The 18446-nt window shown below is 31.3% G+C and overlaps 1 protein-coding gene across 1 annotated transcript in view; it reads left to right on the top strand.

Moving 5' to 3' along the window:
• NCAM2 (neural cell adhesion molecule 2) overlaps positions 1-18446 on the top strand; it is a 325026-nt gene that overhangs the window by 105044 nt on the left and 201536 nt on the right. The window contains 3 exon segments of the mRNA XM_069472428.1: positions 6012-6129; positions 13964-14124; positions 16021-16166. Of these exon segments, the coding sequence (XP_069328529.1) occupies positions 6012-6129; positions 13964-14124; positions 16021-16166 (425 nt within the window).

Here is an 18446-nt window from a genome sequence, read left to right as displayed (position 1 = left end):
TAAATTTCACTTCTAGGTAATGAAATGCAGGATTTATTGCAGTAGATAAATGTTATAATCAATATATATTTGGCCAGAAGACTTAATACACATTCAATAGAATATGCACAGGATTTGGAGTACTGTGCAATTTGAGTAAAGGTGAGGATGTTCTCTACACAATGACATAAATGTATCTCTTACATATACCATTAATTTGGGAAGAAGCATGGTGCAAGAAAGGTATATTTTGTAAAAGGAAGAGGAAAATATAAAAATATGGATTAATATTTGCATCAAAAAATTCAAGTGCAGTTAGCCCTTCATATCCATGGTTCTGCATCTATGGTTTCAATCAATAATGTATCAAAAATATTTTAAAAATACAAAAAAAAAAGTGCAGAATAACAATTATTTATACTGCATTTACATTAGGTATTATAAATAATCTATATACATTATTTGGATTATGGATACTCTAAAAGATTACCACTATGCAGTCTATGCATGTAACAAAATCTCACCTGTACCTTATACATTTATGTAAAAAAAGTATACAATAAGATGTCTGTAGGTTATATACAAATACTATGCCATTTTATATAAGGGACTTGAATGTTCTGGATTTTGGTATCCAAGGGCTTTCCTGGAACAATCCCCCATGGATACCAAGAGAAGACTATTTTTAATAAAAGTAACTAACCAGAAAAGAGGTAAGGTCAATAATTTTAAATGTCTATCATTTTATTTTATTTTCAAACTTCTGAATATGATCTATTTAAAAAGTCAGTTTAAAAGAATGTAGTAATCAGGTTCATTGGAAAATATTTGAAAAATGGAGAAAAGCATGATTATGAAAATGCAACAAAGCATCAGTTTAATGTTTTCTCACTGTTTTTGTACTTGCTATCCATGGAAGGCAACATTTCTTTGATTAAATTGCTGATTCCTCTCATATTAGTGTTTGCTAAGAGGAAATTTTAAATGTCTGTGTAAACCTCTCACTTGAGGTTTTTTTTAGACAAATATAATGAGCCAATTTGATCCTCACTAACCTGTAATCTGATAGTATCAAATAAAGCTCTTAATATATTCCTTAGATAGGTTTGATTTTTAAAATTCAGTGCTCACCAGATGATTGGAATTTTGTCACTGCTATAGTGTAGTCACAAATTAGCAATAAATATACGGAAAATGCCCAAGAATTTGTTACCAATCAAGTATATAAGGAAATGCTTTATTGATTAAATTTTATAGTAAGGCAGAAATATGAAGTATGCTTACAATCAATATTGGAGCACGCTTGACTACATTTATTTAAAAAAAACTATATGCGTTTAGTTTATTGTAATCAGTGTGCTTTTTTTTCAAAATGAAATTATAAAATTAATTAGCTTTCTTTATATCTATCATTTGACACTTTATATTTGTTAAATTGTGTATGCGTTTTGAGCTCAAAAAAAAAAAAAGAATTCCTGTTAAATAGTTCTTTATACTGGCCACCCTTATAAATCCAAAATGAAAAAGTATTACAATTAACAACAACTGATATTTGCATTTGAGGCAGTAGAGAAGAACAAAACAAACAAAATTAAAACAAAGGAGAAAACAACGCAGCTGTGATTTGAATTGATGCCTGATATGACTGTCAGAAAGTAACAATCACATGATCAAATCATGATGACAATTGGTATTCTTTATAATTGAAATGTCCTATTGCATAAGGAGAGTCTACGAAATATTAAATACCCATCATTCTTTACTTCATGTATTATCAATATAAGCAATTAGTTATATGAAGAATTGTCAAAGAAGTAAGTTCCAAAATGAGGATACTTGCTTCCTTATCAAAGAAGGGTTCTTAAAATTAACTAAAAAAATTGCCATTTTCTATCATCCCTTAATAATATGAATCACCTATGCAAATTTGAGTTCTCAGTCATTTCAATTTTTCTATCTTCAATATTAATATGCAATGAAAAGAACCACGTGTTAATGAAGTCATGGGAAGACCTGAAGAAATAAACTAATTTACTTTCCATACAGACTGAGAATATCAATATAGAATGTTAAGACTACAAGATATTTCAGTGTTAACCTGGTTCATCTATTCTCTAGGTTAGGGGCTGAGGTAGCTTCTGTGACTTTCTAGGTGCCACACAGCTTTATAATTTAAAAACAGAGAAAGATAAACAAAAAAGAATTGTCTTAATATTAGCAGTCCTCTGCCAGAGGGAGGATCTGCATATGAATTTATTTGGTGATTTATATTTAGACCTGAATAGGGAATGAATCACAAAATAGTAGCCTTCCTGCCTATGGTGGAGTGGAATCAGTTATCCTTAGTCTGAATAAATTTGGAGGAATTAGTGAGTGCTGGTTAATCTCAACCACACTAGCTGTGACATGAATAGGTATTCCCTGGTTAGGATCACATTCTTCATCTTCTGAGAAATATTTGAGGGGAAGTGAGTGGAGAAAGACTTGCAATCTTCAGAAGACATATGAAATTGCTGGATGCCAGTATTGATGAAAGGGAAATCAAACTGTCAATTTAGTGGTATCTTTGGTGTCTAAGCAGCCAGTGTGGGGAATTATACCTTGAAGGTAGATCATAGCTTTTATATTAATGAGAGTTACAGAGCTAATTCCCTACACACCACCATGTTTTCTACAGCCAAAGAAGAAAAATATTAATAGAAACTTATCAGAAAGTGTTGACTATTTAACACATACAGAAAACAAATGTCAGTAAAGATATTAAAACTGGATATTTTGTTGCTGCTGTGATTGCCTTAGGGGTCTTCCTCATAAATTCTTTGCCTAGGCCAATGTCTGTAAGAGTCTTACCTATGTTTTCTTCTAGAATTCTAATAGTTTCTGACCTAAGGTTTAAGTCTGTTAACCACCGTGATTTGATTTTTGTGAGGGGTGAGAGCTGTGTGTCCTGTTTTAGTCTTCTACATGTGGATATCCAGTTTTCCCAGCACCATTTATTAAATAAGGAATCTTTTCCCCAGAGTATGTTTTTTTCTGCTTTGTCAAAGATTAGATGGCTATATGAGGATGGTTAGCCAAAGAAACAGTCACAAGAGTAAATAGACAACCTACAGAATGGGAAAAAATTTTCGCATACTACACATCAGATAAAGGACTGATAACAAGAATCTATTTAGAACTCAGGAAAATCAGTAAGAAAAAATCGAACAACCCTATCAAAAAGTGGGCAAAGGACATGAATAGAAATTTTTCAAAAGAAGATATAAAAATGGCTAACAAACATGAAAAAGTGTTCAACATCTCTAATCATCAGGGAAATGCAAATCAAAACCACAATGAGATATCACTTAACTCCAGTGAGAACGGCCTTTATCAAAAAGTCCCAAAACTATACATGTTGGCGTGGGTGTGGAGAGACAGGTACTCTCATACACTGCTGGTGGGACTGTAAACTAGTGCAGCCCCTGTGGAAAGCAATGTGGAGATACCTTAAACAGATTCAAGTAGACCTACCATTCGATCCAGCAATCCCATTACTGGGCATCTACCCAGAAGAACAAAAGTCATTCTATAAAAAAGACACCTGCACCCGAATGTTTATAGCAGCACAATTCACAATCGCAAAGATATGGAAACAACCCAAATGCCCATCGATTCATGAATGGATTAGCAAAATGTGGTATATGTATACCATGGAATATTACTCAGCTATTAGAAATGATGGCGATATGGCATCTCTTTGGTTCTCCTGGAGTGAGCTGGAACCCATTCTATTAAGTGAAGTATCCCAAGAATGGAAAAACAAGCACCACATGTACTCACCAGCAAACTGGTTTCCCTGAGAGCACATTTGGGATTCACACCAATTGGGTATTGGACAGAGGTCGGGACTGGGTGGAAGGGATGGGTGTATACCTACTTGATGAGTGCGATGCGCACTGCCTGGGGAATGGACACGTTTGAAGTTCTCTCTGGGGGGGATGGGGTGGGGGGAGGGGAGGAGTGCACACCTACATGATGAGAGTGATGTGCACTGTCTAGGAAATGGACACAACTAAAGCTCAGACTCGGGGGGATGGGGAGGCATGGGCAATGTATATAGCCTGATCTTTTGTACCCCCTTGATGAGCTGAAAAACAAACAAAAAATAAAAAAAAAAAAAAACTGGATATTTTGGATATAGTCTAATGTAAAAGAATATTTTTAAGAAATAAAAATGGAGTAGATGTGGGATTATGAAAATAAGAACTTCAGATGAAATATAATTGCAATTCCTTTTAAAATCATTTAATCCAATTCAACGTGGTATTCAGAACAAATGAGGTAATATACATGAAATCTAAAACAGTGGCTAACAAACTCCCTGAATATCTTTGCATCTGACCTTGTGAACACCTCCTCAGATTTTGATATTATTATTCTTCAGAATAGTTCTGGAATTGCTATGTGAATCAAAGTACTATGTGAATATGCAATATTAGTATTGTTCTGCTAAACTACACTGTAACAAGTTATTATATTGGCAGAATCAATGTATCATAAAATATAAACATTAAAATGTGTCAATTCTTAGAGATCCTAGATTAAATAGTTCACTTTATAGACAAGAAAATTATGTTAAAGATTCAATAAGTTGTTTCAGTTAGAAGCAGTACCAGGACATGAACTGGAGCACTTGGTTCTCAATTTGGAAGTATTTCTATTCACATAAATAGTTAACTATAGAGAGAATTTCTATTAAAGAGTTCATTTTCATCGCAATTCTTGAATGGGTTAAAAATTTTCATTATTGTAATAAAAATAGTAATAGTTCTCTTGCAACTACATTTACAAATAAAAGGTAAAGCAATGCATTTTGATTAAAACATTATTTTCCATAATTATAAGGGAAGGAAAACAGGCTATAGAAAGTCAAATGACAATGTACTTAAAATTCAGCATTAATATCTGAAAAAGTCCATAATATCTAATGCTAGTAATTATAATGTCATTTTAGAGACAGAGTGTCAGATCATGTTCCTTATATCTAAATTCATAAAGGCAGAAACTTGATTTATTGTGTTTAATGACTAAGTTACATATCAGTTCTTATCCTCACTATCACTGGGGATAAAGCAGCATCAAAGCTGACCTGACTGCTATTGTTGATATAATTAATTGTAATCACACTTCTAAATGCCTGCCTGGTCATGTTGTTTAGAATAGTAAAAAACAAATCTATTGATATAATTAATTTTAGTAATATTACTTTGTCATATTTAATTTACAATCATGAAAGTGTGTGTTGAGTCACAATTTATGCCGTACTTTGAAATTTAGCTTCTATTGTGCACGTTAGTTATTTGTTTACTGCAAACAGTGCATTTTGGTAACAGTTTCAACATGTCCAAAATGTGCAGCATGTACAGTTTTTGCAATGTAATTAGTTAGAAATTGGGGACGCTTAATTTTAAAATTGAACAATTCATGAAAATCTATTTTCGTACTCTCTATGGCTTACACGGTTTCTCTTCATAAAATGTTCTATAGTTGTTTGAAGAAATTAAGTGTAGTTAATCAGAAAGAACATTATGGTTTGACACCTAATTTGAAAGCAGTGTCTTGAAGCAGTGATTGATTGCTTATGGCATTACACAGACCAATGAGAACTCAAATAGGAAATCCAGTTATGCTCAAAGTAGATTTCAGTATTGATGTAAATCAGGGTGGCATTGTCTCTCTTTTTGTGAAACATATTTCATAAAAGTATACATGTTGGCTAAAATGTGTAGTTCATCATTTAGTCTAGCATAATAGAATAAAAATAGTAAAAGAGCATTACAATGAATTGATCTAATTATACATTGGAAGGCTGATCAGTGATCTTAAAGTTATTTTACTATGAAATTAAGTCAGCTCTAGGAACCAAAGAACAAAATTGAACTGCAAAGTTCTGTAGCTTAGCATTAAAATAAAAGCGGTAAAAAAAAAAGTTCTGAAATGATGTTGGTGAAGATGTTTTTACGTCTATTCTATGTCCATCTCTCCTTCAGTGCCGCCAGCAATCACAATGCCTCAGAAATCCTTTAACGCCACAGCAGAGCGTGGAGAAGAGATGACATTTTCCTGCAGGGCCTCGGGCTCTCCTGAACCCTCCATCTCCTGGTACAGGTAAGTTATGCACCCACATCCCTGTGGCTTGTGGCCATAATCAGGCTTATGCAATAATATTTGGTATCTTAATAATTTGGGCAAGTAGGAAATCATTGTTTTTTAGTTTTGTTAAAATATTCATAATGCTATTGTTTTCAGTTAAAGTGGTAATTGGTAAAGAAATCAGCAGTATGATCTTGCCCTAATTTTCTGAGTCAGAGACTGTGCCCATTGTACTTATTCTATCTATAAGGGCTTGTTTCTGGCCAAAATGGGCCCAGGAACCCTGTGTTTGAGTCAAATATTTTATTGTTACCGCAACAGTATGTCTTGAAATAGACATCCTAGTATTGCTGGCACCACTGTTGAATGTATACAAAATCATATTTTATTTGAATATAGTTGTATATTCTATTTGTGTACTATATTACAGAAAAACAGTGATTATGTAGGGTTAAAATTCTATGAATTTAATGTCATTTAAAAAATATTTTACCTCATCAAATAAGTAACCTGTATACCAAATTGTACTTTCACAGTTTACTTATTTTTTTTTAGAATTTTTAAATATTCTTTGATTTCCAGTAAGATCAAGCATATGTTAAAATATTCCATTATTTTAGGTTATGCCTCAAACTACTTAAATGGAGATAATAAAGTTTAATATTGAACAGTCTTGTAAATGTACATTAGTAATGCAGCTTACTGCATAAGCCTTAGCTACAGATATTTATGGATCACTTCTTTACTCCATAAAGCATTTTATATAAGAAAAATCATGAGAAAACAGTTAGTAACATATACATTTAAATATGCAAAAGTGTCCATAGTAAGGATTAGGTTTAAAAAAAAATAACTATAAAGGACAATAATTAAAATCCAAACTAATTTTTCATTACTTTCTCTCTGAGCATTTATGGATGTTTTCTTTAACTTTCAAAACTTTGTGTATTGTATTTATCCATTTAATATAGCAGGTAACAATAAAAATATTCTTCTGATAATATGGTTTTAGATGATTGGATTACACATCAAATATTAACATTTTCACCCCAGATAATCATCACATATCTCAGAGACTGCTGGTTTACTAATGTGGATCCTTAACAGTCAATGTCAGATATAATTGCATCACAGAAAAGCTCTTGCATAAGAGCTTTTATAATACAATGAGCAACTATGGTTGTACAATCTTATTCTAATGATTTTATAGAGACTTCTTTTATAAACACTTATTTTTTTTTTCCTTGAACAAGATTTGTTTAACATATAAGGAAACAATAATAGTACCCATGGGAAATTGAACAATGAAAGTGAACTTGAGATACCCATGCACCCCTTTGACATATAGTGAGACAAACCTTCTAAACTTCAAGCCCAGGCCTGTCTTGGCTAATGTAACTGATGACTCCACACACCAGTAACGGGAACAGAAGCTGACAGGAAAGTACTGGTGGATAAACATTGTTTTGAAATTATTATGTTGAGTAACTTATTAAGGAATGTTATAAAACACAAGTCGTTATGGGTAAAGGGGTTAAGATGGCTGGGAAATTGCCTACATTCAAGAGCAAGAAATGAGCGTGTATCTTATCCTGTAAAATAATATTTGTTTGTACTCCATCATTTCTGAGGGGTAAATATATGAAAATGATATGCTTGTTACAGTTTCAGAATGCATGCCCCTGAAGAATGTGACCCCAAGTCTGAGAATTAAGAGTTCTTTACTTCTTAGATATCTACTATTAGCCTTCATCACAGAGATTCCAGGTTTGATAATAACTTCAGTTTTCCCACCTATGTAAGTGGATGTTAAATTATACAGATTTGTCCTTCGGTCCATCTTCAGGGGAAATAAGCTTTTGGTGTGTCCATATGTAGTTATCTATACCAAATACCCTTCCAATTAATAATTTACCAATTTATTCTACCCAGAGCATCAAGACTCTGCAGCAGATGGGGAATGTTGCAAAAGAGGCTTGGTTTTCCAGAGAGGCTTCTTTTTTGCTTACTTTTTTGTTTCTTTTCTTAGAGTTTCATATGTATTCAAAATTGTTTTCTTATATTTAATTAAAAATATTACATAAATCAGATTTAGAGGATAACATAACAAGTAATTTAAATCTATTATTTATCCTCTCCATATCTTCATATGGCATTAGTTTTATTCCTTGAGTAGGATGAAATAATAATTCACTTAAAATAAATAATTGGTGTAGTCTCTGGTTATAAAATATATATTGGGGTAATGGGAGAGTGTGGTTGTGAGATTAACAGAGATAAAATTATTAAAGGAATTTTTTTGATCTATTTATTTCTAGATATGTCGTGTTTGTGGAAAAATATTTTTGTAAGCTTCAGGGAACGTTGGGTAGCAGCCTTGAGACAAAGATCCAGACTAAGTGTTGGATAGAGATAATATCCCAAGTGCAATGAATAAAATCAGTTGCATTAGTCAGTTGAGGCTCCCATAACAAAATACCACACATTGGGTGTCTAAAACAACAGAAATTTATTTTCTCACAGTTTGGGAGGTTACATATCCAAGATCAAAGTGCCAGCAGGCTTGGTTTCTGGTCCTTTTCCTGGCTTGCAGATGACCACCTTTTCATTAGTCCTCATGTGGGTGTTTCCTTTGTGTGCAAACACAGAGAAAGAGATCTGTGGTGTCTCTTCCTCTTCTTTTAAGAACACCTGTCTTATACACTTAAGGCCCTCATTTAACCTTTATTACCTCCCTAAAGACCCTTTCTTCACTTACAGTCACCCTCGGGGTTAAGACTTCAACTTAGGAATTTGGGGGGCGGGAAACACAATTTAGTCCATAATACCAGTAAAGAAGATAATTTAGGACCAAAATTAAGATATTTTCACAATGAGAATCAAGAACACTTACTGATAATGTAAATCAAAGTGGGAGGAAAGCGAGGACTCTAATAGTTCCTCCCTTTCCATTCACAGGCATCTGTATTTATTGGGAGTATGATATGAATTTTTATTGTTATCCCATTAATTTGGTGAATTTCATTGATTTTCAAACGTTAAAACAACTTTTCATTGCTGTTTAAAGCCCACTTGATCATAATATGCAGTCATGCCCAGCATAATGACATTTCAGTCAATGATGGGCCACATTTACCACGGTGGTCAGTAGATTACAATGGAGCTCTAAAAAATCCTATCGCCTCATGACGTTTTAGTCATCATAACATCACAGCAGGGCAAATTACCTGTTTGTGGTGATGCTGGTGTAAAAAACCTACTGTGCTGCCAGTCATATAAAAGTATAGCACATACAATTTTGTATAGTACATAGTACTTGATAAATTACTATATTACTGATTTATATATTTACTCTAGTTTTTATCATTATTTTAGAGTGACTCCTTCTACTTATAAAAGAGAAAAGTTAACAGTAAAACAAACTCAGGGAGGTCCTTGAGGAGATATTCCAGGAAAAAAAGGCATTGTTATCATAGCTCTATGGGTGGTATTGCCCCTGAAGACCTTGCAGTAGGATGAGATATGGTGGAAGAAGACAGTGATGTTGATTATTTTGACCCTCTGTGGGCCTAGGCTAATGTGTGTGTTTGTGTCTTGGTTTTTAACAAAAACTTTAAAAAGTTAAAAAAAAAAAAAAAAACCTAAAAATTAAAAACAGAGAAAAGCTTATAGAATAAGGATATAAAGAAAATATTTTTATGTAGTTGTGACATGTGTTTGTGTTTTAAGCTAAGTGTTACTACGAACTAGTCAAAAATTTAAAAATTTAAAAATTTATAATATAAAGTAAAAACATTACAGTAAGCTGAGGTTATTTGTTATTATTATTATTATTATTTTTACAAATTTAGTGTAGCCTAAGTGTTTGTTGCTTACAAAGTCTAGAGTATCAGGGTACAGTCATGTCCTAAGACTTCATATTCACACACCACTCTTAAAACATATCTCTCTATAAATATATATGGAGTATATGAGTAGGCAAGTATTTTCTCTGCTTCTGTTTACTGATAGAATTTATATATAATGTTTATTATTTACTACTTAACTGTTTGGAAAAATTCCCATTGAAAGCACCTGTGTTACAGTTTTTGTTATGTAGAGGTTTAAGTACAGATTCATCTTTTTCGCATAGATATAAGGCTATTCTCATAATCTCTTTACTGAGTTGTGATGATTTATGCAATTCTAAAAATTTGTCCACTTCTTTAAAAATGTATTTACTGTCATATTCATAGTTTTCATTTTTTATACATTAATTTGCATATTATTTATAGTGGTCTTCACTTTCTCATCCTGATAACCTCATAACTGTTTATTTGTTCTACTCTTTAATCCTAATTGATCTATATGTGAGTTTATAAACAAAATGGTATCCGTAAGTTAGCTTTTGGTTTCACTTATTTTCTCCTTTTCATGGATCATATTTTTGTGCTTATTTACTATACTGATAATTTTTATTGGGTGACTGGCATTGGTAATTTTACATTTTGGGGTGCTGGATATTTTAGCATTCTTTTACTTTGTTTTATAGATACAGTTGAGTTACTTGGAAAAGTTTTTTTCTTCTTGAGGTTTGCTTTTAGGCTCTTCTATGTGGATCCAGAAGAACCTTCAGTTTAGTGTTAATTTATCTCCATTACTGAGGCAATATTTTTCTAAAGACATAACTTAAAGCCCTGTGTTTAGGAGGTCTTTCTACTCTGGATAGTTGAGATACAAGTTATTCCTGGTATTAGGTAAGCCTCTAGGATTGTTGTACTTTATCTTTTCCGATGGTTCTTTTCCTAGCCAGAGAAAGCCTTACTGGCATGCACTCATCAATCAATATTCAGTTAAAGATTTATTGGGGACCCTCTGGAGATATTTGTAGCTCTATTGCTTGTGCAGCTCTCTTCTCTCACATGTTCTAACCTGAAAATCGTAGGCACTTTGACCTTTCCCAAATGCAAACTCTGTCTTTCAACCCACATACACTACCTGACTCTGTTCAGTTTCTTCCTCTCCCAGCTCCAGCCTGAAAACTGTTCGGCAGTAAGCTATGGTGATCCTCTGTGGCCTCTGTCATGTGCTACCTGTTGCCCAATGTGTGAAAATTGTAATTTTATATGTGTAGCTAGTGTTTTTGTCATTTAAATTGGGAGGGAAAATATGGTTCCTGTCTTTCCATTATTGTCAAAAATGCAATTATTATCCATTCTTTATTGTTTCCATTAATTCTACAATTTTGACTCCTATTTTCTTGTACCTGGAAAAGGGGCACTTAAATAAGTGGTTTGAGTTTTAAAAGATGAGCTTAAGGGAATATATCAGAATCCTTTGGGAGTGCTTTTTCAGACATTGACACCTCATAGCAATGTGCTATGAATAACAACAATAAGAGCATATTCTAAACACATTAGTTGAGAAAGAGATATTAAGAATATTACCTTATTTATTATACTTTAATGATGTTTTAATTAAACATTAAATGGGAACATATATTTTATGCACTTATTTCCTCCAAATCTCTTCAAGATGTATCCATCTATTTCAAAGACCAAATCAAGGGATTTTTATTCCAATGAAAATTCTCAGAGTATGAGTCATCTTCCTTTCTTTTTTCTCCTACTATAACAGACCACTCTTCAAAAAAATTATAAGTTCATTAATGGAATCTATATTATCCTGTATTAATTCCAACCAAATTATGAATTCTTCATGATAGGTGACAACTAATTTGCTATACATCAAACATTTAGTACAATATTTCATATGAAGTAGGGAAATATCTTTTTTTATTGGAAAGAATGCCGGAACTTAATTAACCTGCTACTTTTATTACTGTGTGAGCCTGAGTCTCTTCATTTGTGAATTGAAAGGTGAAAATATACATAAATTTTAGCTCTCTGATCTCTGAATGAGGATGAAGGAAGAAAATACAAATGTATAGGCTGATCATACTTAATAAAGGAAATGATAAATTGAAAGTGTTTTATAAATTTTAAGCTGCTGAAACCTCTATTGTATTATCATTATTGTTAAAGAACAAATGAATGATTTTCATTGAAAAGATTGAGAAATATATTGGATCACTAATTGTGGTGAAAGCTCTATATGTACATTATATTCTAGACAAAAGTGTTGAAATGTCATTTTTATAATTGTTGTAAAGATTGAATTAGTAAAATATGAGTAAATACATGAGAAGTATAATATGGTATGTATGTATTTGTTATTATTTTAATAAACACTAACTCCTTCATCCTCCACTCTTCTTAAAAATTTTTTGCATGTTATATTTAGAGATGTCATGAGAAACTGGAAAAACAAATGCTATTGAGTCATAGAAGAATAAGTACTGTATTACTATATATGTCAGTGCTTTCTGGGAAATAGAACCAGAATTCACTGGAGACAATTTTAGTGTATTAGAGAAATCTATGTTATCTCAAGTGTGATTTTTTAATAATCTTCATAGACATTTCTTTGAATTTAAAATTATATGGAAAAGATTTTAGGCTGGGCATTATTCTGTTTCAGAAGAGTGAGAATGGGGCCCCAGCCCCTTCTTGCTTGTAAGGTTTCAGTTGAGAAATCTGGCATAATTCTGATGGGCTTTCCTTTGTATGTTACTTGTTTGTTTCTCCTTACAGCTCAAAGAAGTGTCTCTTTAGTGGATATTTTGGTCAGTCTGATGACTGAGTGACGTGGTATCTTCCTGTTTGCTATGAATCTCCCAGGGGACACTCCTGAAACTCTGACTTGGGGGGATGGGCAGGACATGGGAAATATATATAACCTGAGATTTTGTACCCCCATAATAAGCTTAAATTAAAAAAAATGGGAAAAAAATTGTATGGACAAGTAAATCTTCACAACCGAAATAATAGATCCCCAAATTTTTACATTAGTGAGTCTTAGAATCACTTCAGTCACCCAAACTACTACTATAAGAAAAATAAAGGAGGAGAGGCAAAGAAGGAGAAGAAAGGGGGAAGGAGAAGAAAGGGAGAAGGAGAAAATGGTATTGAGGAGAATAAAATGGAAGTGAAGCAAATTCATAATATAAGAATATTATACATATATTAAGGGGAACTATAGAAATATTTCAGATTATATTTAAAATGTTTCTGTAGATCATAGTAAAAATGATTGAAAGTGATTATTCTAAAGCACTACAAAGACTAGAATAGGAGCAGAATAAGATCCATTTCAGTCCATAAAGAACTTGGAGAATATTGATAATTATTTGTGTCTAAGAGGAAGCATAAAACTGATTTCATCTCATAATTAATGAGTTAGATTATCATATGGAACATAATTTCTCAAATTAGTTATATTTTCACATAATTTTCCCATCTTACTCTTTTATTGACAGTACTTAAATGTAACATAAATTTATTATGTATTTATATTGTATTTATTTTAAACTTCTTTAACGGAAGTTTCCATGGAAATTATTTTAAATGTATCCCAGGAAGCCAGCTAATACATAATTTTCCTAAATATGTACTGGCTTACCAACATTTAAGTTATGTATGGAATTGAAAATCAAAAAAGAAATCTATTTTTTCCAATAATCAAAGTAAAATTTCAACTGATGTGCTTTTTATGTCTGACTAGTGTCAAGATTTCAACATAGCTCAAATGTTATTTTTGTCTCTAAAATCAAAACAATTTTCAAGGAGAATTTTAATATTTATGCATTACATTAATGGGTTACTAAAAATATACTTTTTATTGGAATACAGCTGTGTCTGCCAATGACTGTAGCCATGAAATAATTGATGCCCAGAGATCAAAAGTTGATTATAAACTTTTGAGTTGTAAAGTCAGATTTGTGAAGATCAACAGATTTTTTCCTTTTTAGGAACGGCAAGCTCATTGAAGAAAATGAAAAGTACATATTGAAAGGAAGCAATACAGAACTCACTGTAAGAAACATAATCAATAGTGACGGGGGTCCTTATGTCTGCAGGGCCACAAATAAGGCAGGAGAAGATGAAAAGCAGGCATTCCTCCAAGTCTTTGGTAAGTATTGTAGCGTAGTGGTTAAAACTGTGATGTCCAGAGGAAGATCCGAGTCAATCTACTTTGTCATTCATACACACTGTTTAAACTTTTCATAATTAAACCTAGTTTCTTCTTCTCTGTAATATATTTTTAATTTTCAGCTATGAGATAGAATTATTCTCAGAATTACATAAAATTTCACATGCAAATTTTTGTGAAAAATTCACTGACTCAGAAGCTATAAGAAAATTCATTTAAATTACACCTATAAGTACATATATTATATTACATTTGTAATGTATCTATATAAATGTTGATCTTCATAAGTCTTTAAATGACAAATTTGGGGATTAGTTTTACTTTCAATATACTGCAAAAGAGCACATCTATAAGGCTATAATTTAGAAACATTGACCTATAACTATAATTAAATATTCCTTTTTCTTTATATTAAAAGAAATTATAAATATTGTCTGTATTTATCAAGAGTGATATTGTCCTTTTTTGAAAACTTAAAGATCATAGGAAACTAGTACTTTAAAACATATTGGTTTAGCTTTCATCATATTTGCAAGAAGAAAGACAATTATGCGGGTGTATACTTGTAATGTGATCTTTCTCTTTAAATAGCATAACACTAAAAATCACATGCACTATTAACATGCGTGTTCTCAATCTATGTCAGTGGGCTTATCTGAAATACTGTTTAGTTACTTCTTTTTCTTCAGGGTGGCCATGAGTGAGAACAAACAGATAAATAAAAGAAAGTTTCTATTTTCATCCTTTCGAACAGTAACACATGAAATATTACATGTCATGTCACTATTATAATTGCTTTTGTGTAGTAACACTGAATAAATTTTGGTTGCTTTGGACACAAAAGCATGTACATATAATGAGAATATAACTGAATCCATTAAAGGCAAGAGAATAAACAGAGAATTGTTAAAAATTTGTCTGATATCAGAAATTTCTGATATCTGAAATGTTATTTTCTGCTATTAAGAACAACTTATTTACATTCCCTGATTAATTTTATTAAAATATTTTTAAAAAGAAAGCATTGTAATAAAATAACAAGTGCTAGATTTATCAATTTTATATCTGAACAAGCAAAAATTTAAGAAATGCAGATAATACAAAGTTCAAAAATTAAAGGTCTGTGGTATTATGTAATTTTATGGAGGAATATTTTTAATATTAAGATCATCTAAATTTGTAGGTATAATATTTTTTTATACAAGTTATAATTTACAAAGAAAAATTACAATGTCTAATATGTATTTAAGTTAAATGAAGTCAAAATGAATAAACTGTAATAATATATGTAAATTCCATGTTTATATTTTTCTTTATAAATATTTTCACATTTTTATATAATTATATTTACTATATATTCAAGATAAATCATCATTTCTTTGGTGAAATTGTTATTACAGTTCTAGAGATAATCATTAAATAGATACTATGGTATATATATGTGTGTATATATATATATGCATGTGTGTATATATGTATATTTGGACACATATACATGCATACATGTGTAGCTTTAAAAGAAGAAATTTTAATTTTGTGACTTTAATAAGGAAATAAAGGAAAATAAATTATAAGATAGCTTTTAAGTTGGCAAAATTTTGAAAGGAATTGTAATTTGTATGTTGATTTCTAGGCCACCTCAAATTAATTTTACAATGATAATGAGCATTATTTTCTAAAACTTTTTCTCCTGTTTCTCCTGTATTTTACAACTCTCTTGACACTTCTATAAAGCAAAGCATGCCACTGCGATTGCTACAAAATTAATCGTCTCCTACTCTACTAAAGTAAATTTAAATGTCCACCATGAAATTTATGTCTGAGTGGTAATATTTTCCTCCTATACCGATTGAGTAATATATATATTCTTTACAGTACAGCCTCACATAATACAGCTTAAAAATGAGACTACATACGAGAATGGTCAAGTCACACTCATATGTGATGCGGAAGGAGAGCCTATTCCAGAAATCACTTGGAAAAGAGCTGTCGATGGCATCACATTTTCTGAAGGCGATAAGGTAAGAGTATGTCAATATGTAGTAGTTTCCAATACCACTGCAATTTCTAGTGTTTTGAATGTTATTAAATATCTTATAGTCTCCAATTTTCGTAGTTACTTGTAGGAGTCACACAAATGGTTTAATTTTTAAAACGATAACTCTACCACAGTCAGTCTAAAACTTCAGAGGAGAAAAATGTCAATATGAAATATTTAAAGATGTTATACATTAAGTCACAAAATCTCAGGCTGGTGGTATTTTTCTTAGAGTTGCTTACACGGACTTTGGGTTAAACACTGAATCTTTAAAACATGTTATTGCAATTTTAACCTCTACCCCTGCTGTGTAAGTATCTGACCTTTGAGAATTCATCGACAGTAAGAAAAGTACTTGAGACAAATAATATTGCCATTTTAAACAGAACAAAAATTCACAAACCAGTATATTTGACTGTAAACCTTAGCAATTTCAGTTTATTAAACAAATGATTGTACATTTAGAAACTACTATGTTGAGTAATGAGTGCTGGAAGGGATTTGTAAAAAAAATATTTATTTCAAATTAACTTAATTTCCTTTTTACTTAGTCAGGGGTCAACAAACTATGGTCCACAGGCCAAATCTGGCCTACAGCCTGTTTTGGTAAATAAAGTTTTATTGGAACTCAAAGAAGAAAAGCAATTCAAATTCAAAAAAGTCTGGCTATCATTTAATATTTTAATCTTTAAAACTGTCTTTGTGCATACAAGCATAGGTTTCTCCTTTCATATAATTTTGAATCTATAAAGAGAAATAACTACATAAAAATTACTGTACTTTGGTCACCAGAATGCATTCAAATTATTTGGAAATTAATTAAACATTACTATACATTTCACTACCCTTCATGGATTTTAATTATTGTTATTTTCCTACAAAACTCCAAATACAAACAAAGCTGACAAAGAAAGGAAAAGATAGTAAACCACTGACATGAAGGAACTGGCATTTTCACATTGGTAAACATTATAAAGTTAGGCTACTGGATAGCTTTTCTCTGCTCAGTGTTAAAGGGAAACCTCCTTTAAACTTTTATCATTAATTTAGATTGATTTCTGCCAAAAATCTGATTTCTAAAATAGCCATGCACAGTAATGTACGTTTGACTTGCTAACATTGATAGTAAAAATAAATAGAAATCATTTTGTCCATAATAGGGACTTTCTGTCCCTCCAACTCATTATATTATATTTAACAACATGCTAACCCCATAAAATGATAAAAAGACATCTCTCTGACCCATTTATTACTTCTCTTTTGAAAGAATATGTTTCACCCTTTTTGTCCCATTTTTCTTCATTATGACATTTTGAACAAACTATATCTCTTTTGGTAATAGTTGTGCTATTTTGGTAATAGTTGTGCTATTTGATATATTTTATATATTCAAGTTGAAAATGAAATTTATAAAATGTGAATGACAATCATAGTCTTTTGGCAACTAAGGGAAATGTTACAGTTTGCTTTAAAATTTTCTTAACAGAAAATCATAGGTATTACTGTGACACAGTTGCCAAAGCTGAAAAGAATTAAATTTCCATAAAATTTCAAAAATGTAATGAGACATTTAAAACAATTAGAAATTATTTTATAGTTGAATTTTGCACATGTATTTATATCAGATCACTCAAGAGTATCTATTTTCATACCTTTAGCCCTTATTAACTGTACTCTCGTATTTCTAGTGCTATGCTTTCTAATTATTTTCACATCCACTGTAAACTTTCTAAAAGTTCTCTTCTCAAAGTAAACTTTTACTCTCCATTTAATATGTATATGCTGAGAATGAGAGGTAAATTATATTCATTTATTTTATTGGTAAAATTTTATCAAGTAATCAGAAAGCTGTGATATTTTATTCTAGAATCTATGCGCCAGGCCATGCCAACCACACAAAAAAATTTTTCTGTACTACCTGTAAAAAATAACCTTTCATTTTCTGTTTTCTAAGATTATCTCAATTAAAACAAATCTTTTAATTTTTTTTATGTGATTTATTTGTCACAAAACAATTACAAAATCCCAAATATGCTTTTCTATACCTCTTTTATCCAGTGGATAAATAAATTAAATTAAGGCTATTGTCTTTCTATCATGACAATTCTCCAAATATATTTTAAGATCCCCAGATTATTTCTTGAATTCTAGCAAGCCTCTTTTCTCTAAATATTCCTAGTTTCTTCAACAACAAAATTCACAAATTGAATGGTTGAGCTGAGCTTTGAAGTAAAGGAGATCAAGTTTTGAATCTCAGCTCTGC

This window comes from Eulemur rufifrons, chromosome 7 (assembly GCF_041146395.1).
Source record: "Eulemur rufifrons isolate Redbay chromosome 7, OSU_ERuf_1, whole genome shotgun sequence".
Lineage (NCBI taxonomy): Eukaryota > Metazoa > Chordata > Mammalia > Primates > Lemuridae > Eulemur > Eulemur rufifrons.
Note: the sequence above shows the minus strand (reverse complement) of the source record. Positions and strands in the feature narration are given on the sequence as shown.